Consider the following 20532-nt stretch of genomic DNA (forward strand, 5'->3'; position numbering starts at 1 on the left):
CATCGGGGTGCGCACCGGGGTGTGTATCAGGGTGCCATGCCGTGTGCCGGGCACGCAGCCCAAGGCTGTGTGTGCAGTGCGGTGCAGCACACCCCGGGCTGTGCCGTGTGTGCCGTGTGTGCCATGTGTGCCATGTGCTCGGTGCGCAGCGGCTGCGAGGGCTGCAAGCTCCCCTCGGCACCGTGTGCGGGGACAGAGCAGTGCAGGGTGCAGGGCTGTGGATGTGGGAACTGCAGGATAATCTTGTGTCGTGGGACCTGACAGTGCGGTGCTCAAGGGGCCGTGCCAGTGCCTGAGTTCAGGAGGGGCAAACGCACATGTCAGGGGCATCTAGAGCAGCTGCCCACCCGTCCCCCACGAGGGGATGGCAGATACAGCCATGGCAGGCAGGTGGGGGGACGCGGTGCTCTGCAGAGGCAGAGCTCTCTGGATCTGGCACCTCCTGGCTGTAGCGCCCAGGGACCCCCGGGAAATCCTGGCACACAGAAGACTCTTGGCAGCAGCTGCCGTTCCCTCTGGCAGCCCCTTCCCAGCCCCATGCCAACACTGGGGAGACAAAGGCGGGAGCTGCAGCTGGCAGGGGGCTGAGAAGGGGCCGCTGGAGGAACGGCGCTGCTGCCTTCCCGCTGCTTCCCTACAGAATCTTCCAAGGCCGCCAGGCATGGGGGCTCTGGGCTCAGCCACTGCCAGGCAAGCCCTGGGGAGGTGTGTGCTCTGCCCTCAGCTTCCCATGCATGAACTCAGACTCTGGAAAGTTTATTGCTTTCTCTGTCTCAATATAAGTTCAGATCAACAGGGTCATTTCAGAATGAAACTTCTCATCACTCACATAAAATGATCTGGGTTTGTATAAGGAGGCTAAAATTAAATATTCCAACCCGCAAAAGAAATCAAACACATCTATTTCTAATGCATTTTGCTATGTACAGAAAACAGGATACTTTGTTTTTTTTATCATCACGGCTGTTTTTTGACCTCTGTGCACTGAAGATCTCTGTTCCTTTCTTAGCTCTGCACCTTTTTTTCCTTGTGGTATCTCCTCATCCTATCACATTCTCTCTGATTCTACTTTTTATATGTTCTTCATTAAACTGCCATCCACGTGACTGCTTTTGCCTATTGCTTGTCTTGGTCTATTCAAGAGTAAAAAGGCCTATGAAAAGCAGCCGGGCTTGGATGATGGTCTGGTATCTCAGGGGGGTGGGATGCTGCCAACTGCTTCCCGATGAAAACAGGCTGCTTTGTTTTAGAAAATGAAAGAGATCCTGGAGCTGAGTGGGCCCCCACGTGCCCTCAGTGGCCTGCAGTGCTCTGTGGCTGCTGGTGCTCCCCAGGGCAAGTGGGCTGTGTTTCATGGGGAGGGTGGAATGGACTGAGTAAATCCAGAGGCACTTGAGAGTCCCAACGGCTGCAAGGCTTTGGAAGTGAAGCCATGGGCTGGGAACGGGCGGAAAGGCCAGGTCCTCCTTCTTGTCCTTATTCAGCAATGCCTGGCACTGAGCAGCCATGTGGGGCTGCTTGCCTTGCAGCTTCTGGGTGGGATCATTCCTGTGCTGGAAGCTCCGTTTGTGCAGCAAACCCTGATACGGTCCTTTCAGCTCGGTCTGCCCCAGGGGCTCTTTCTGATGGCCAGTGTGATGGTGCATTTATCCTGCAAGACACCTCAGAGTGGGACGGTGACCCGAGCCCAGCTGGAGGAGCTCCCTTGGCACCCGTTTGAAACACATGGAAAAAGCCCCTGCTGCTGGGACCTCCTGGTGTCTGCCTGCCCTCCTCCTGCCCCGGGAGGGTTTGCTTCTGTGCATCCAAAGGTCTTCCAGCCGCGGTTTCTCTCCTGCTGTGCCTGCTCCCCAGGCGTGCCCCGCTGCAGCCCGCACTGTGCTGCTCTGACCTCACCCAGCCCCCCAGTCCCCCCGAGGACCCGGCCGGCAGCCACCCCGAGGGGACCACCCTGGGGCAGCGCTCTGGGGAACGTGGCGGTGCAAGCCCACCACGAATTCACCAGCGCCGCGCTTTGGGCTGTCCCGGCGAGGGGACACACGGCCCCGCGGAGGTCCCGGGCGCAACAGGCCGGGGAAACGCGCCCTAAAACCCGCTCGGGTGCCGGTCCCCGGCGGGTGCGCTTTCCGCTCTGTGAGGCGGCAGCCGGGGCCCGAGGCACTGCCCTACAGCACCGGGGGCGCTCGGGGCGCGGGGTGCGAGGTGCGGGGCACGGGGCACGGGCAGCCCCGCGGCGCCGGCCCCCGCGGGTGACACGTCGGACGGCGGCGCCGCCAGCGGCAGCCGGCCCCGGCCCCGGTCGCGGTCCCGTCCCGGCCATGCGGCTGTCGCTGGTGCTGTCGGTGCTGCGGCCCGCCGGGCCCGTCGCCATCGGCGTCTCGCTGGGCTTCACCCTCAGCCTGCTCAGCGTCACTTGGGTGGAGGAGCCCTGCGGGCCGCCGCCGCGCCCCGCCACCCGCCCGCACCCCGACGGCGGCCCCGCGCCGCCCCCCGGCCCCGCCAACGGCAACGCGGCGCGCAGGCCCAACGCCGTGCCCGCCGCGCTGGGCGCTGACAACTGGGAGCCCCGCGTCGTGCCCTACCGCCCGCCCAGCCCCGGCAGGGCCGCCAAGAAGGCCGTCAGGTGCGGGGGGGCCGGGCCGGGCCGGGCTGGGGGCTTGGGCCGCCGCTCACCGGGGCTTGTCTGGGGGTGGCTGCCAGGCACCTGCCTTGGCGGGGCTGGGGGACCTCCAAGGGGGCTTTGCAGAAGGCTTAGCGGTGTGCTTTGCCCTCCTTCCAGCCGCCTAGGACGGCAGACGGGTTTTTCTGGCTGAGAGTGCCTTTCCCAGCTGCTTCCTGTGCTCCCCTGTGCCCGACTTCACGTTAAGCCCAGCCCGCAGCGAGGAGGCTCCTGGTGCCCGCTGTGCGAGGGCTGCCTGCTGCAGCACGTGCTGCCGGGCACCCTGCCACGGCCCCCTCCCCTCGGAGCAGGGACCCCTGCCTGCCGTGGTGGCACGTCCCCACCCAGTGCTGCTAATGCCAGCCTGCTCCGGAGTCGGCTGCAGCCCCATCCCAGCGTCCCCTGGATGACAGGGAGCAGCAGTGAAAGGGCCTCCTTGTCCTGGCGAGGCGGTGGGCGGATGAAGGGGGCTGAATGGGGCCACTGTGTACCAGGCGGCCGTGGGGGGGCGTGGTGGGGGGGGTCGCTTCCTGCTGCTGCGCCAGACTGGGAGAATCGAACCTGAAAGTCATTGTGAGTGCGACAGCTGGGGGCCGTGCTGGGGAGGGGGACACAACCGGCCCCCTTGCTTCAGCAACCTGTGTGGGGCCTGGCTTCCCCAGGGAGGGCAGCACGGGCTCTCCTGCCTGCCTGCTTTAGAGTAGTATGACTGGCAGGGGTGGCAGGAAGGTGCTTCCCAGTTCAGACCTGGCTGGAGCTAGCCTCATGGTTGGGGTGTCTGGTGGGTCATGTTCCATGCTAGAGCTGGGTTGTGCAGCCCTCTTTCCTGCTTTTAGCTGTGCTCAGCCTTTTGAGAGCATCTGCTTTGACCTGGACTGGCCAGCTTAAGGGAAGGTAGGGTCTCCTTTGATGTCAAGTTGATGGGGGACCTCAGCAAAGTGCTCTGCAGTGCCTCTGAGACAGGTGTAGTGGCAGCTGGTGATACTGGGATGATGTCTTTTGTGTGTGTCTGAAGCCTGGGAGCAGTTCCTGCAGAGGAACCGAGGTCGGTGCCCTTGGTTACAACTGGGGTGGGTTGCAGTGCCCTAGGTGCCATACATTGTCTTCCTCTTGCAGGACCCGGTACATTAGCACGGAGCTGGGGATGCGGCAGCGGCTCTTCGTGGGTGTGCTGACCTCCAAGAGCACGCTGAACACGCTGGGGGTGGCTGTCAACCGCACGCTGGCCCACCGCCTGGAGCGCCTGGTGTACTTCACCGGCACGCGGGGCCGCAAGGTGCCCCATGGCATGACGGTGGTGACGCACAGTGACGAGCGGCCCATCTGGAACATGTACCAGACCGTCAGGTACCTTCTGGACCACTACGTGAACGATTTCGACTGGTTCTTCCTGGTGCAGGACGATACCTACACGGAGGCGCACCGCATCAGCCGCCTGGTTGCCCACCTCAGCATTGACACCCACCTCTACCTGGGTCGTCCTGAGGAGTTCATTGGTGGGGACACTGAGGGACGTTATTGCTACGGAGGGTTTGGCTACTTGCTGTCCCGCAGCCTCCTCCTGCTCCTGCAGCAGCACCTGGAGAGCTGCCGCAATGACATCCTCAGTGCCCGGCCTGATGAGTGGCTGGGCCGCTGCATCATTGACTACACAGGTGTCAACTGTGCTGAGGAACATGAGGTAGGTCCTGCAGCAGAGATAGCTGGATCCTGGCCCAGTGTTTTCCCTCCTCCCTGTGGGCTCTCTCAACCCTGGGAGCACTAGCTGTTGCTGTCCCTGACATCATTTGAGCTTGCTGTGCTGGCATCTGGTGGTGTGGGAGTACAGGTTGGGGCTGGCTGTAACCTATCTTTCCTGGCTGGCACAGGGTCTGCATTACCACTATTTTGAGCTGGGGAAGAACGCAGACCCCGAACGGGAGACTGACCTCCGTTTCCAGAGCGCCTTCACTGTCCACCCTGTGCTGGATCCCCTCCAGATGTACCGGCTGCACAAGTACTTTGCACAGGTGGAGCTTGAGAGAACCTATCAGGAGATCCAGCAGCTCCAGGTGAGACCTGGCTTGGCTGGGAGGGTATTGGTTCTGTTTGTCATCCTTGTGGGCTTTCTGGTTTCTCTGTGGGTTTCTCTCCTGATTCTGCTGTTGGACAGGATCAGCTGAGCTCATGTGGCTACAGAGGCAGTGGTGCTGTCTGGAAAGCAGCTTTGGACCTAAATGGGTCCTGGAGATGCAGTGGTGGTTCAGGGTGATGGGGTGATGAAGACAGATTGGTGCAGAGGTCTGTCAAAGGCCGGGTAAGGTGGGGGAGAAAACCTGAGGTGTTGGACAGGAGTCCAGTTGAGGGCAGAGTTGTTCTGGCACTGCTTTTTGAGCCAGCTCTGGTTATCTCTGCATATCAGAAATCAGCTTGAGTGCTGCCACAGCTGGGACACCTGCTTGTGCCTGCCTTGGCTCTCACTCGTCCATCCCTTGTCTTGCAGATGGAGATCCAGAACTCCAGCAGCCTGGCTGCAGACGGAGACCACATTGCCACATGGCCCGTTGGCATCCCGCCCCCGTTCCAGCCCAAAACTCGCTTTGAGGTGCTGCGCTGGGACTACTTCACAGAGGAGCAGGTCTACGCCTGTGTGGATGGCTCCCCCAAGTGTGAGCTGCATGGTGCGGATCTGGCGGACGTGGCCGACGTGGTGGCCACGGCCATGGAGGAGCTGAACCGCAAGTACCAGCCGGTGCTCCACATCCGCAAGCAGCAGCTGCTGAACGGCTACCGGCGCTTCGACCCCACGCGGGGCATGGAGTACACGCTGGACCTCCAGGTGGAGGTGGTCACCCAGAAGGGACACAGCCGCTCCGTCACCAAGCGAGTGCACCTGGTGCGGCCCCTCAGCGAGGTGGAGATCATCCCCATGCCCTACGTGACAGAGGCCAGTCGCATCAATGTCATCCTGCCGCTGACGGCCCATGACCGGGACTACGCCGCGCGCTTTCTGGAGGCTTATGCGGCAGCCGCTTTTGAGAGCAGTGAGAATGCAGTGCTCACCTTCCTCTTCATCTACGACCCCTTTGAGGCCCAACAGGTCACCCAGAATGATATCTTTGCCTCTGTGAAGTCCCAGATCACCGAGTATGAGCGCAAGTATGCAGAGGTAAAGATCCCCTGGATCAGCGTTAAGACAGATGCGCCCTCCCAAATCAAGGTCATGGACATTATCTCCAAGAAGCATCCTGTGGACACACTTTTCTTTGTGGCTGGCGTGGGGACAGAGGTCACCATTGACTTCCTTAACCGCTGCCGGATGAACACCATAAACAACTGGCAGGTTTTCTTCCCCATCCACTTCCAGGGCTACAACCCAGCCATTGCTTACCACAACCAGGTGCCACCCACCACACTGGACCTGCTGAGGGACATGGGGCGCTTTGACCGTGACGTCTTCCATGAAGCCTGCTTCTACAATGCTGACTACATGGCAGCACGCACCCGCATGGCGGGGGACGTGCAGGAGAATGAGGACATCCTGGAGACCCTGGACATCTACGACATGTTCATCAAGTACTCCAACCTCCACGTCTTCCGGGCTGTGGAGCCTGCCCTGCTGCAGCGCTACCGGCACCAGGCCTGCAACCCGCGGCTCAGCGAGGACATCTACCACCGCTGTGTGCAGAGCAGCCTGGAGGGCGTAGGCTCTCGCTCCCAGCTGGCCATGGTCCTTTTTGAGCAGGAGCAGGGGAACAGCACCTGAACCCTGGATGGTGGAGGGGCTGACCCTGCCATGTTATGCCTGCCTACCCACTCCACTTCTTCTGCCCTAATCTGTCTTCCTTCTGCAGCGGCTGCAGAGATTGCTGGTGTCCAAGCTCGTGACTTGCCCCACTGGGGCTCCCCAGGCCGGGGTCTGCCAGCCCAGGGTGCCTGGGTCTTTCTCAAGTAGCCATGGCTGTGCAGACCCCGGGCGAGATGGGGTCAGAGTCACTGAGCTGCAGGCTGGAACACCTGGCTCCTCATTCAGAGCTGGTGGCTGCTGGCCCCATCTGTCTGTCCTGGCCCTGCTGCTGAGCACGGGGGAGGTGGGCTACTGTGTCTCTTGCTGTCCCCTTTAACTGGGGGAATGTAGAGTCCAAAGTCCCCCTTCTGCAGGGCCGTGACTGTCACAGGGCCTGGAGTGATCCCTCGTAGTTCTCCCTGTGTCCTGGGACGGGAATGTGCTCCTTGCTCCTTTGGAGCGTTGGCCTGGTTGCACAGGGAGGATCATGTTCCTGTGCCTGCCACAAGCTTGGACAGTGGAATGGGGCACATCCCATCCCAAAAGATCAATAAGGATGTTGGTTTTGGGGTTTTGCCACTTGGCAATGAGCTGGAGTGCTCCTGGCTGGCTGGGGTGTGAGGAACTCGGGCCCCTGAGGCCGGTGGGTGTAGGGGGTGCCAGAGGGGGATCCTGCTGATTTCATGTACCATGAGCTGCTCCCCATGGGAACCATGACCCAGGCCGCTTTGGCCTTCGCAGTATTGATAGGACGTCGGAGGTCACAGCCCTCAGACGAGAGCCTCCTGACAGAGGTGGGATCCCTCCCCGCTGTGGGGCTGCCCTCAGGGTCCAGGGACATTGTGCCTGACACTGATGGGCATGGCAGAGGGTTTGGCTGTGCATCTCCTAAGGAGAAAGCGACTGAGGAGCCGCTCACTGCTCCTGGTTTGTATTTAATAGGGGGGAAAGGAGGGGGGATGGAGTGCATTTACACTAATAAAATGGAGAGATGTACTGGTGGGTCTGGCTGATTCTCTCATGAGGCAACTATGGGTGTTCTGCTGGGTGTCTTTGTGGTGGTAGGTGCTGGCTGCTTGTTCTATCTGCAGCTGGCTGGACATATTCCTTACAGAGATGCTTCTTTCCCCAAGCACCTGCAACATTCTTTACCTGAGCAGGCAGATGCCTGCTTCTTAAGGAGGCTGTGGGAGCCCATTGCCTTACAGACAGGCTGGCAGATGTGCCAAGCAGACACTTGGGAATACCTGCTTGAACCCCTGCAGCTTGCAGCAGGAGTTCTGCACTTCCTCTGATGCTCCCAGTCTGTGGGGCTGTCCTGCTGTAGCTGCCTGTTGCCATCACTGGTGGTGTGGGAGGATGCTGAGCCCCTTGACTTGGGAAGTCTGGTGCAACGTGCTGACTGCCCTGTCTTTCCTGTGGCTGTAAACTTGTGGTCCCACTGACCAGTCCTCCTCAGCCCTGTCTGTGGGTGGAAAAGCACCAGTAAAGGGCTGGTGGAGCTGTGTGTCCTCCCAGGTCTGCTATCTCTGTAACACCTTCCTGGTCTCTGTGAGTAATGGGGGACTCCTGGCCCATGCCAGAGCAGACACTGGCTGCTCAAGTGAGGTGAACTCTGCCCTCCAGGATCTGGGATCAGCTCTGAAGGAAGCTCCCAGGCCAGAAACTGGATTGAGCCCTGTGTTGGATCACTGGTGCTGGATCTGCTCTCTCAGCATTGCTCTTGCTCTTTTTTGAGCTGTTTTACATCTCAGGGTTTCTCAGCACTTGTGTTTTCCAGTTCTTACTTGGGTAGAGCACTGTGGTCCTGTCCTGGACTGATTCATCACCTAAAACTCCTGTTTGCATTATGAGGTGTGGGGACTGTGTCCCCTGCCCGTGCTTCCTGCTCCAGGCAGGATTTTCATAACTCCATGTGCCCTTCCCACCAGCCCTTTACTCATCATGTTTTACTGCTTCAGGAAGCACACGTATCAAAGAGACACCCCCAAGAAAATTAGCTGAACCTACTCACTGTTACTTATCAAGGGTGCTAGTGCTCAGCAGAACTCTTGGAGGGCCCCTGGGCTGTGTGGTATGCTTTTTCCAAGGATACCTCATTCATCTCTTCCTGCTCCAGTCTCTGTATCCATGGTGTAGGAGTGTATATGTTTAAATATAATTTTATTACATTTCAGACAGTAACTGTTAGCTTGTTCTGAGTATTTCTATTTTTGATCTTCCCTGAGCACATCCTTAATTCCCTTCAAGTGGAAATCTAGGGCAGAGGGAGCGAGGCAGATGCAGGTGTATTACAGATACATTTATCCTTTGAAAAGTGGACCAAGTAGTGAGATGTGATTAGGCATTAGAAGAGTATCCAAATGGTAATAAAGCGGCTTCAAATCAAGTTGTCTGTGAAAAGAAACCCAGAATTGTCATTTAATTATCATGAGACTGTCAAGATAAAGTTGCTGTTGCCTCACTGCTGTTTGCCCAGACTGAGTTAGAGGTATTTGCATACTTAATGCTCTGCACTATCGATACCAGCAGAGGCTCCCCGCTCTGGCATATGTATGAGCAAATGACTGCTTGTGGCACTCCCAGCACAGTTACTGCTCCCTTTTCAAGGGAGCTCGCAGGGTTTGAAGCTGTTAGAGTGTTTGCCAGGCTATCTGCAGCATCAAAACATGATGAACCCCCAAAGAAGGATGTGCAAAACTTGGGAAGGGTGTTGGTGACACAAGCAAGATGAGCACTGGCTGTGAAGTGAGCACTGGCTGTGCTCACGGGACATGGCAGAGACCAGTGACAACAGGGGCATGGGCACAGCTGCACTGCCCCTCTCCTGCCCTCGTAGGGCTAGCAGGTGCAGGCAGAGTGCAAGACCAGGACAGTGACACCTTTGAAAGGGGTGGGAGCAGCCCTGGCTGCTGATGCAGGCAGATGAGAAAACAGAGACATTCTGTGATCCTCTTCAGGCTTGACCACTACTTTCATACAATGTGTGGATTTTTGCACTTAACCAGTTGCACAGACAGGGCAGTGAAAGGTCAGGGTTACAAACAAGGCAGGAGAAAACTTGTCTCCTGCATTGTAGACTTCTGCTTCCCTTGCAGAAATTTTCTAAGTGTTACTGGCTCACCACAGCAATCAAGAGACAGAGCAACGTTCTCTTGGGAACTTTTTCAGAAGCGAGAGTGAAGAGGTGGTTCAGGGCACTCTGAAGCACAAGAGAGCATGTCTGAATTCACTGGGCTTGGGTGGGCACCTGCCTTCCCTCCTGCCTCCTCTCATTTTTGCACTGTGGCAAGGAAAGGCACTCAAACTGGGGAAAACCCAAGCTACTGTGTTTGCATACACAGGGAAACAAACCACCTCCCCCTGTGGTTTGTTTCCCTGTGTATGCAAACACAACAGTGAGCCTGTGAGCAGGGAAGGCAAAACCTACTTCCCTAGCCCTGCGTGGGTCACTTCAGGCTGTGCTCAGCTCTGTGGCAAAGCTGCTTCAGCCCCAGCAATATTAATCAGTTTGATGGCTGACCTTTGGGAGGATATGGGAATTGCAGCCGTGCCATGAAAGGGCTGGAGGGCAAGGGGAAATGCAGTGCCCTTTCTTCCCTGTGCTTTCTTTGGGAAGGGGCCAAGGGTGCCTGTCCTGCAGGAGCAGCTCTACCAACCATGGGCCAGGACCCAATTCCAGCAAACAGTTCCTCCTAAGTGAAGGCTGGTCTGCTTGAGGAGGAGTGGACAGGGAGGTACCAAGCTGTGCCTGCATCCCGTGCCTTGGGTGTCCAATGTACTGCTTAGCCCCTCTGGAGGGTGTGAGCAGCTTTGGTTAGGGGTTTTTCTGGCCAAGCTCAGGGAAATCAGAGCATTTCAATGAAGAAGAAAAGCTGTAGGTGCAGGCAGAACTGCTCTCAGTGTGTGCCTGCCTGCAGGCGTTTTCTTCCATGGTGTTGGCATATCTGGCTATGCCCAGGGATGTCCCCTATGGGCCACACCACCCCAGCACTGGCAGAATGCAAGACCCTGAAGCTCTGGCACTGGAGAAAGAGGCAGGCAGCTTGCTTGGACTTTTATTTTAGTTGCCTCCTTGGTTTTTCCAGCCTCTTTGCCCACTGTCAGGGGCTGAGTGCTGGAAAGTGGGTGCTGTGTGTCCCTTGCCTGGCCTGACTGATTGGCACCACCAGTCCATTTTTCCAGGAAGGGGTCACGGGCAGATGATCCAAGAGCAAAGCAGTGAGCTTGGCATTTTTGTGTCATACAGACATGCTGAGAGTCACTCCTTTCTCCAGGTGTTTCCTGTCACCATCAGCATCTCCAGGCGGGAGATGCTTGGGGAGGAGGTGACAGCAGTGAGGCCACATGTCCCATTGCATTTCAGGGCTTACTTCCAACCCTCTGCTCCCAAGCTGAATTTTTTTTTTCCTTTGAAATGCAGCTTTTCTATGAGAACAGCTGTAATTACTGTTTGTGGCAGTGGAGGCATGTTGGAAAGTGCCCAGAGGAGATGCCTGCCCCATAGACAGAAGAGATCCTTGCTGCCTGCTCCATCCTGGTGCCTACTCCCTACTGCCACTCCTGCTGTGTCTTCTGGGGTTGTCACCTCTACGGTGAGAGAAGCCGTCGCCAGTACAGCCGGTCCTGCTGTGATCAGGTACTTGGCATTTGTCCAGAGCACTGTGCTCATTAAAATTAAGGGCCTGTTTCACTGTAGTGGATCCCCTTCTAATTATGCCCCAGCTATTTCATGTGGTTCATTACAGGTGTTTCAAGCAGTGCTGTGCTGGGTGAGCCCCAGGTGGCAGCATCTCCATCTCTGGGCAGGACTAAGCCCCTGGTGGCTCTTGAACAGACACAGCATGGCAGAGGGCACCCAGGAGCCAAAGCACTGGGGTTTGTTTGACCCTGGGGTGCTAAACCTGGGTTGTCCCACTGGCCCTCTTCAGCGCAGTGCCATCTGTGCTGGGACATGAGGCATGTCACAGGCTGGGGGTGGTGCTGGGTTCATGTCATCTGCCTGTCCTGTTTGGAGAAGTGGAAGTGACAGGAGCTGTCACTTCCAGATAGCACCTGGAAGTTGTAAAATTAAAGAATAGAGGTGCTGAGAGCAACAGAGAAGAATACATGTCAAATCTTTGTTAGGTCATCACTACAGGGCTCCTGGGAATGCTCCTGAGGCTGCTTGGTTGGCATAGGAGCCGGGATGGGCCATGCATGGAGTTCAGCCTTTCCTTCTGCCATGCTTCACTCCTGTGCAGGGAGCTGGAGGACATCATGAGGATGGACAGGTGAGGAAGGGCCTCGTGGGCCCCCCACACAATCCTGCTCTCCTTACTCAGCTCCTGTGACACGTCTTCACTGTAGAGCAGGAAGCACCATGAGCTCCCAGTTACTGTCTTGGTGCAGGTGAAATGATGGGGCATTGTGCAGGGGCAGATGGGTCACAATTTGGTGGCAGGGACAGTCTCATCCCAGAGGGATCCAATCTTCTTGATGATAACAAGATGTGGAGCATGTAGCTATTTCCCTGCTTTTCCCTTTAGCATCCAAGCTCAATGCTCTTCTCATAGGGCATGGTGTGACCTGTGGGCTGTGGCCCTGTGTCACAGCTGCACCCAGTTAACTCAGGCTTTTTCAGCCCTCACTGGTTTAGAGGGAAACCTGTGGTGCCTGGTGCTGGCAGCCTTCACCAAGAGGTCAGCCTCTGTTTCCTACTGTGTCCCCTTTGTGCTGCAGGGTAGCTGGAGCAGATGGAGAAAGTTTTGGAGAAGGCAGGAACTGGAAGAGCATTTCTGCCACAGAAAGCCCCAGCAGGGCCCCCCTTCCCCTCCACCCATCCTCTGTCTCCCCTGTTTCAGTTTCACCCTGCCCCCCTCATACATGAGCACAAGGTGGGTCCCACCACCACCTCTCCTCTAGGGTGGTGTCTCACCCATCTCTCTGCCCCATCATCCCTCACAGGCATGTCTGGACCTACTTGTGCCTCTTTATTAGGGAGCATTTGTACATTTATAAAACAGTGACGCACATCTCTCACGTTCACCAGCACGAGGGCGGTTTGTGCTGGCCTTCCCACCATGGTGTCCGTGCCCACCCTGCTCAGGGCCTGCTGCTCCGACTGGCAAGAAGGGGACACATCCTGCACCCCCGCCTTGTCGCAGGAGACCTTGGTGTAAGGCTGGCTGGCATGGCCGTGGCACATTCCTGGGATAACACGTGGCACCCCTGTGGGAGCCCTCCTGCTTGCAGGTTGGCATTTGGGAACCCCACGGGGAGCTGGCACGGGGTGCTCTGGAGGGCTCCCTGGGGAGCACCAGTGTGGCTGGGCTGCTGGGAGGCTCGCTGGGTACCCCCCACACAGGGGAACGTGGAACACCACGCGGCTGGGCGCTTGCACCCGCGGGGAACATGCTTACACACGGGTGCATACTTCGGGGGAGCTGTTGGACCATGCATACCCAGAGCCAGGGCTGCTGGTGCCCTGGTCCTGCCCTGTGCCTCCCATGTCTGGGGCCTTGAGGGCTGCAGGGATGATGGCTCCTCCTGCATCTATGGCTTTGGGCACGGCACAACATGGCCATGATGCATCTGTGGGCACCAGGGATGGGGACCAAACCAGCAGGGCCAGAGGCTGCCTGGCTCAGCCCCAGCCTTCCCCAGAGGTTCCAAATTCCTGCCCTGGGGTCCCCCTCTGCCAAGTGTGTGTGTTGAGGGGGGCTTTGCCAGCTCGCCCCCCCTCCTGAGATATTTTGGGGCAGTTTGCCCTGCGCTGGTGTCTGCTGCTACAGTGGAGGGGGTGGAGGCAATGTAGAACAGGACAGGGGAAGTGCTGCGGGTCCTGCCGTGCGTCCTGCCGTGTGTCCCGCCATCTCAGGCCAGGCAGGAGGACTGTGGGTGCCAGTTTTGGCCAAGGCTCCGGCCAGCAGGCTGGAGCTGTCTGGACAGGGCTGGGCACAGAGCACCCTCCTAACCATGTACAGTCTGGGGGAGGCACAGAGGGTGCTCAGCACCTGGGGCTGGGAGCATGGCAAGGGGTACGTGCACGGTGCAAAAGAGCAGCCACAGGCAGGGGAGTGAGGGCAGGACCCGCCATGCTGCCTGGGCTGTGCCAGGCAGCTCCACCGAGGGATGAGCCACTCTGGGCAATAGCTGGGCAAGGAGAGGATGGGTTCACAACAGATTGGGGCAGGAGACGGGGGAGGCAGTAGGTTTTGCAGTGCTGAAATGACAGAGGATTATTGGGGGCCAACACTGGAGTGGCAGGGGGAATCACAGTGCAGGGGTCTGGCTGGGAACAGTGATGGAGGGGCTGCAGCTCTGAGAGACTGCATGAGGTTGGGCAAGGGTGGGCAGATGTTTGGGGGCGTGTCACAGTGGTGGTGGTGGTGCCAGGGGTCAGGGTGGTGCCATGCAGGTGTGGCTGTAGTTGGGGTGTCCCTGGGCTGGCCACGGGGGCCATGCTGCTCAGAGGGGTGCCCTGCTGCCCTGCCCTGAAACAGGAAGGGGAAGAGGTGGTTCCCAGGCAGAGGGAAGCTGTTCCAGGCATGTCTCTCTCCTAGGCAAAACCATGCAGGGCAGACACCACCACCCAGGAGGGGTCAGCAACGGAGGGCTTGGAGGGGCTCACAGGAACCTCAGCTTACCCCCTTCCACTCTGCAGCACCAGGGCCTCTCTGGCCCACACCTGCTGCTCCCCCAAAACCCCCTGGCATGCCCATCCCCCTCCATGCCGTGTGCTTGAAACTGGGCTGAGCCCACGTGCTAGGGGCAAGCAGAGGGGACAGGCAAAAGGGCCAGGGGGCTGCTCCAGTGCCAGTGCTGAGGCAGCTCCAGTGGCATCACTGGGGGAGAACGGTGTGGCTGGTCCTGGCAGTGGGGTGGGGGAGGCAGGGGCCTGTGCCCACCGCACCCAGTGCCACGGTCCCTCTCCATGAGAACGCTGGGGAGGGGGGTGACAGGGGGCTGCCCCCCAGACCCAGTCTTGCCTAGCAGGCGAAGTCCTCGAAGACTCCCTGGTGAGGGTAGTGGTGGCGGTGGTGGTGGTTGGGCAGGATGCCCGCGTTGTAGGCGCCCTCCACGTGCCGACCCAGTGTCTCACAGGGGCTCTGTGGGGATGGCAGTCAATAGGGTGGGCACAGATTCCATGCATCCTGTCCTGCCACCTCCCTAGTCCTCCCACCCATCACAGCCTGTCCACAGGAGCTCCCCAGGGGACACCCAGCTCCCTGCCTCCCTGGGACTGCCCTGACTCTGCAGCCTGAAGGCACCAAATGCAGAGCCACACAGACCCTCAATCTTGGGATGATGTTCCCTCCCCATGGAGTGGGAGGCCAGGCCCTATCCTCACAGCCTCCTGGCATCCCAGCCCTGCAGGGGTACCTGGTCCTTCATCTCCTCCAATCCCAGTGTGGCGATGCTGCCCGAGGGCTTCTTCAGAGGTGGCTTGGAGCGGCGCAGGACCCGGCTCACCTTATCTCGGATCACCTGGGTGCAGATGGGGGGTCAGACCTAGACCTGCACACCTGTGCACACCTAGGCAGCACCCTGTGTGTGGACACCCCAGACTACACGGAACTGCTGCCTGCTCTCCTTCTCACCCAGGGACAGTGGGACAGTACCTTGGCCCACCACCCTCCCTGTCCTCAAGTCACTGAGGAATGCTGGGGGACCCATTCTCCTCCCACTGCCTTCCTCTGGGTGTTCCCTAATTTAGGGGCTGCTATAGCCCTCTGGGGTTGCCACACATTTTATGCCCTCCCCAGGAAGCCTGTCTCTGTACCCACTGCCAAGACACATCCCTGGAGGCTAAACACACCTCATAGATGTAGTCCAGGATCTCCAAGATGGTGAGGATGCTGGCACCGATGAACAGGCCCATCTGCCCCCCGATGTCCCCTGGGGAGGAGGAGGGGAAGATGGTCACCAGGAGATGCTATGCAGCCCACTGGAAGCCTGGGGTGGGCCAGCAGGGCAGTGGGCAGTGCCAAGGCTGCCCGATGGTGGGGCACAGAGCAGTCCTAGGGGCAGCGTCAGCAGGACCAAGGGTGTGGGGGACATGCAGGATAGGGGACAGTCAGCAGCATTCCACCCTTCAGGCAGCCTGTGGCTGGCTGCTGCTCTGTGTGATCCCTCCCCCACCAGACCCTCATCTTCCCAGGGCTGGGACCCAGAGCTTCGCGCCTTAGTGCCCCAGAGGAAGGTGAGGGGAGTCACCGAGAAGCCCAGCAAGGTCATAGGCTTTCTTCTGCTCAATGGCTTCGTAGTTGAGCGCCTCAAAGAAGATGTCCAGCACCAGGAAGTTCTCCCTGTGGGGACACCATTGTGCTGAGCAAAAAGGGCTGGTCATGGACCTTCCTACACCACTTCCCACAAACCTCCCGTGTCCCACAGCCCTCAGGAATATTTGGGCTGGTGCAGTGGGGACATGGCCAGCCCTCCAGCTCTCAGGTGCTCCCACAGCCCTCATGAATATTTGGGCTGGTGCAGTGGGGACATGGATAGGGCATGTCCCAGGCCAGGAGAGACAGTGGGGTGGGCAGGTGCTGGCAGGAGGGCTGGGAAGTTTGGACAAGTTGGGAAGAAGCTCTAGTGAAAATACTTCTGCCAGAGGATGCTGCAGAGACCAAGTATGCCAGGACCCTCTCTCTGCATGCTGCCAGGAGTGGAGTGGAAGTTCCCCAGGTCCCCAGCCCCCCCTGGAATGCCCCAGTGCTGGCAACTCACCGAATGTAGGTCTCGTTCTTGTTGTACTTGCGGGCGAGGTAGCGCGCGGAGCCCTTGTTGGGGATGCGGACCATGGAGATCTCCTTGCCATAGCGTGTCAGGTTGCATGGTGTGGGGCAGCTGCAGCGCTCCTGGCTGTCCTCCACTGCTGCGTCTGGGGGCAGACACCCATTGGCACAGCCACAATCTCCAGCCCCCTCCCTGGGGCACTCAGCTGGCCCCCAGATGCCCACCCAGTGCCGCACCTACCCAGCGTGTGGTCAGCACACTCGATGTACACATTAGGGGAGCAGATGGACTCGTTGCCTGTGGAGAAGCAGGTGGTTGGGAGGGGGGAACTCTGGCCAGATTCTGCCCCGCACTCTTAACTCACTCCCTTGGAGGTAGTGCAGAGGGCAGGGTGCAGAGAGAATGGGGATGAGTGACCCTTGGGTGCAGGTTGTTTGGGGCAGATGTGGCCCAGGTACAAGGCAAACAGGGAAGGTGCTGGCCTGTGGTGTAAGGAGGGTAGGACAGGGGCTGACCCAGCATGTGGAGAGGATGGGGTGGTCCCTGGATGGAGAGAGATGGGGCCAGGGCAACCCTTGAGTACAGAGTGTTGGGGCAGAGGTGATCTTTGGGCGCAGACTGCAGGGAGTTGGAGCAACCCCAGCAGGACTGTTGGGGCAGTGAGGCACCCCTCACACCATCATGCACACCCCTCACCTGGCATATGGACCATGCGGCAGTGGCAGCTCTGCACCACGGCCTCCTTCTCACACTGGAGGCGGCAGGCAGCGATGCTGTAGGTGTCATAGCCAGGCAGCAGCTGCTCCCCCTGCATGCTGGCCCGGCAGTTCCCCCACGGCTGTGGCAGGTAGGTGAGCTGTTGGGGTGAGAAGGGCACTGCTAAGGGCTGTGCTGGGCTGAGTGCCAGCCAGCACTTCCCCAGGGCTGTGGGGCATCCTGCCTTACCCGCTGCTCCTGGCAGGACACAAAGGTCTGGAAGCCAGGCGAGACACCAAAGCCCAACTGATGGATATAGGGTGGTTCATCCTGGCTGTGGATCTGGACCCGGATGCCAGCTTCAAATGATGTCTCATCTGTGGGAGTACAGAGGCTGCATGCCTGCACTGACCCAGCAGCTGCACCACTCTGATGCCCTGCTTTATCCATAGTCCCTCACAGGGTGCTCTGCTCTGCCCAGCAACCCTGCATCCCAGCACCCATCACCTGTGCCCTGCCTGAGCCACAGCCCCACTTACTGGTCTCTCTCCAGATGGGCAGATACTCTTCCTGCTGGATGTCCAGCATGATCTCCAGCCCGTTGCCCATGCCACCTTGGCGGGTCACACGTGGATTCCTCCGATCCCCATTGAAGGTGTAGCACTTACCATAGCGTGTGTAGACCTGGGGATGGAGAGAGCAGTGGTAAGGGAGCAGGCAGGGATCTGGTCAAGTACTCTGCAAGCAGGATGAGGTGCAGAAACTCCTATCCAGTTCCATGGAGGTGATGGAAGAAAGGTACAGTCTTGCATGACCTTTGGAAAGGCTCATCTCAGCCTGACTCCCTACTCTGCCACTCCTCCACTCTTGCTGGGGTGGAGCATCATTCCCAGTACCCATGGGACAGCCCAGCTGTCCTGCACCTTCCAGGAGGGAACTCACAGGAGTGAAGTGCTGGGGGCCACAGCGCTCTCCCTGAAAGCGACACTCCACCAGCATGTCCTCGATCTGGTGGCCCAGGCGGTGAAAGAAGCTCTGCATGGTGCGCTCGGAGCGGCGGGGGGGCAAGAAGCGCGAGTAGTTGGCCAGACGTGTCAGCCAGGCACGCTGGTCCTCCCCCAGCACGGCCAGCATCTCGGGCACCAGCGAGTGGTTCTCCCGGGCCAGCCCCAGCCACTCTCCCACCGAGTAGAGGTCGGGCTTGGTGAGGTGCAGGAAGCGTGCCCGGTTGGGGTTGCAGAGGGTGACAGCCGGGAAGCGGAGCTGGGGTGCCCAGGCGAGGCGAGCGCGGCTGTGCACGGGGCACGACAGCAGGTGGTGCAGGCGGTCGGCGGCGCCGGTGGCCAGCAGCCCGGCGGAGGCCAGGAAGGCCAGGCTCCAGAGCAGGCGGCGCAGGCGGGACTGTGGCCGGGTACACATGTAGTGCAGCCCGGGGATCCGGGTGGCTCGCAGGATGCCGACAAGGAGCTGGGGCGCGCTGCTGTCCTGGGGTCGTGTCAGACCTTCCCCATCCTGGCAGCAGGCAAGGGGCAGCGGCATGGCTGCATTCAGGGTGGCTCCTCTGGAAAGTGGGCTGCAAGCTGCCCAGGGTCCCTGCTTCCCTCCAGAGATCTCTCCCTCCTGGGAGGCTTTTGCTCTGCACCTTCCTGGCAGGAGCAAGGCAGGCGCCTTCCTGAGCTGCTTCGGTGATGGGTGAGGGGAGGGAGAGGAGGGGGTTGCTGCAAACACGCCTTTCCCCAGCCTGCATTCGGGAATGGAAAATTCCTTCCCGAGCTGGGTTGGGACAGGGGTGTGTGTTGTCTTACCCCATGCAAGCTGAACTGGCAGCCCCCAGTGTCCCGGAATGGTGGACATTGGTGTCTGGATAGCAATGACCTGTCTCAGGCACACTGTGTGAACCCTGTGCCTAGGAATGTCATGCTTCAGCTCTTCCTCCTTGTACCTTGCCATGCATTTCACTGCAGTCACCACAAAACATTGCCTGGACCTCCAGGGTCCCCAGTTGTGTCTGCTCTGCAGCTGGGGACTCTGCCCCACAGAGGCAGGACAGTGACAGCACTGGGAGGCCATTGCCTACTGCCAGTGCTGCTTGGGACCTTGTCTACCTTGTACCTTGGAATCCCTGTCCCTGGAGCTGGGGACCTCAGTGCATCTGGGCCAGGTGGGGCGGGAGAAGCAAGACTGTGGGTCAGGAGGAGTGGAACCGTGGGATGGGAGGCTGCACGACAACCCACCTGCGCCTGGCGGGTGCTTTGAAGTGACGGGGAGGCTGTGATCAGAGCGCAGCAGTGGCGGGGGGGTGTCTGTACCCGGCTGTCAGCGTGGCTGGCAGCGCCCCGACAGCCTGTCAGGTGCCTTCAAAGCTCAGCACTGTGCTCTCCTCTGCCTCTCATCTCCTGCTGCCGCTGCTGCTTACAGGCACCCACCTTCGGCGCTCAGCCCGCGGGGGCTGGCATGGGGATGGGGGTGTCCCTCACCCTCCACAGCTCCAGGACAAGTCAGGGCTACCGGGCCTGGTGAAGAGCAGGAAAAGGCCAGTGGTGGCAGGAGGGACTGGAACAAAGGGAACTCCCGATGACCTCAGCAGTGACTCCCCAGCACCATCCCCGCCGCAGGCCTTGATGCCTGAGCAACACGTAACTACAGCCACGATGGGGACGCGGCCAGGGTGCCACCTGGCAGCTTGGTTGCAGGTGCAGGAGGACTCCAGGCAGGTCAGAAGCAGGACGGGCCCCGAGGGGGGCGGCGGGCGGCACGCCCGGAGCAGGGCCCGCTCGCCGTCCCTCACGGGCCGGCCTCGGCGGGCGCTGCCCGGCAGGGGGCAGCAGCGCCCCGCGCTCCGCGGGCCCGGCCCGGCCCGGCCCCAGGGCGGCCCCTGAGGCGGACCGGGGCCCGCTGAGCTCTCCGGATCCTGCTGTAGCCCCGCCGCCCAGCCCAGCGCTGGCAGCATCCCCGCCGCGGAGTCCCCGCTCCCTGCATCCTCGGGACCCTGTGGGTCACGGCACCGCACCCGCCCTGAGCTGTCCCCTCAGCCGCTGTGTCCCCGCAGCCCCGCCAGGACACGGCTCAGCCCCTCTCTGTGGGGCGGCTGGAGCCGGCTCGGCGCTTCTCTCAGATTTATCGCGGCTGTGAGCGCCGGCGGCTGCCAGCCCGATACCATCAGCCACGGCACACCAGGGCAGCTTCTATATTAGTTTTCTTTAAACGGAGGATAAGCTCCCCAGGCTGGAGAAAATGTCATTTCTGTGAACGCTTCCATCTCGTGTCAGTTCAGACATCTCCGGGCGGCATGGCAATCACCCTGGAGGGGGGTGAGGGATGGGGATGGGATGCAGAAGCTGGGCCATATGGGGACAGATCTTAGGGACAGGGACCAATGTTGGGCAGGATTGGAGAAGAAGGTCCAGCTGTGGCTGTGGCCGTGTTCCAGGCAGGTGGGCACGGCTGTGGGGGAGTGTGGGGAGCAGGGGTGCCCATGGCGTCCAGCTGAGTTACTCGCTTGTCGGCTACTGGGGTGCCGAGGCCAGCTGTGAAATCACACTGGTGAGAGCACAGCACAGTCCTGAAGGGCTTTGCCTTTCCAGCATGACAAATCCAATTAGATAACAGGGAGCGCATGAAGAGGAGGAGGAGGAGGAAGAAGAAGAGCAGAGGAGAGCCTGCCTGCACCAGGAACAGGATTTTCTCCCCGCAG

The 20532-nt window shown here is 59.7% G+C and overlaps 2 protein-coding genes across 4 annotated transcripts in view; one reads left to right on the forward strand and one right to left on the reverse strand.

The window, feature by feature from the left end:
• The first annotated feature begins 2248 nt into the window (after window positions 1-2248).
• CHPF (chondroitin polymerizing factor) lies at window positions 2249-7419 on the forward strand. Its single transcript, XM_039697455.1, has 4 exons — window positions 2249-2623; window positions 3776-4340; window positions 4528-4710; window positions 5142-7419. Exons 1-4 carry the CDS (start codon window positions 2319-2321, stop codon window positions 6402-6404), a joined length of 2316 nt encoding a protein of 771 aa, XP_039553389.1. The 5' UTR covers window positions 2249-2318; the 3' UTR covers window positions 6405-7419.
• Window positions 7420-12378: 4959 nt separating this feature from the next.
• Window positions 12379-20532, reverse strand: part of ASIC4 (acid sensing ion channel subunit family member 4) — a 28386-nt gene continuing 20232 nt past the window's right edge. The window contains exons 2-10 of one of the 3 annotated variants that reach the window (XM_039697581.1): window positions 17378-17522; window positions 17088-17215; window positions 16839-16998; window positions 16383-16439; window positions 16134-16287; window positions 15624-15715; window positions 15226-15305; window positions 14790-14894; window positions 12379-14515 (exon numbers count right to left, since the gene is read on the reverse strand). In XM_039697581.1, coding sequence (XP_039553515.1) covers window positions 14396-14515; window positions 14790-14894; window positions 15226-15305; window positions 15624-15715; window positions 16134-16287; window positions 16383-16439; window positions 16839-16998; window positions 17088-17215; window positions 17378-17522 — 1041 coding nt within the window. In that variant the 3' untranslated portion in view covers window positions 12379-14395. Of the gene's footprint in view, window positions 14516-14789; window positions 14895-15225; window positions 15306-15623; window positions 15716-16133; window positions 16288-16378; window positions 16440-16838; window positions 16999-17087; window positions 17216-17377; window positions 17523-20532 lie in introns of all 3 variants that reach the window. The other 2 variants (XR_005626359.1, XR_005626358.1) reach the window with 2 other exon arrangements.

Source organism: Passer montanus, unplaced genomic scaffold (genome assembly GCF_014805655.1).
Source record: "Passer montanus isolate IOZ18808 unplaced genomic scaffold, ASM1480565v1 scaffold1, whole genome shotgun sequence".
In the NCBI taxonomy this organism is placed as follows: Eukaryota; Metazoa; Chordata; class Aves; order Passeriformes; family Passeridae; genus Passer; species Passer montanus.

Coding starts and splice junctions, on each gene's coding strand:
- CHPF (XM_039697455.1), top strand. CDS start 2,319: ATGCGGCTGTCGCTGGTGCTGTCGGTGCTGCGGCCCGCCGGGCCCGTC. Junction 2,624..3,775: donor GCCGCCAAGAAGGCCGTCAG/GTGCGGGGGGGC, acceptor TTCCTCTTGCAG/GACCCGGTACATTAGCACGG. Junction 4,711..5,141: donor AGGAGATCCAGCAGCTCCAG/GTGAGACCTGGC, acceptor CTTGTCTTGCAG/ATGGAGATCCAGAACTCCAG.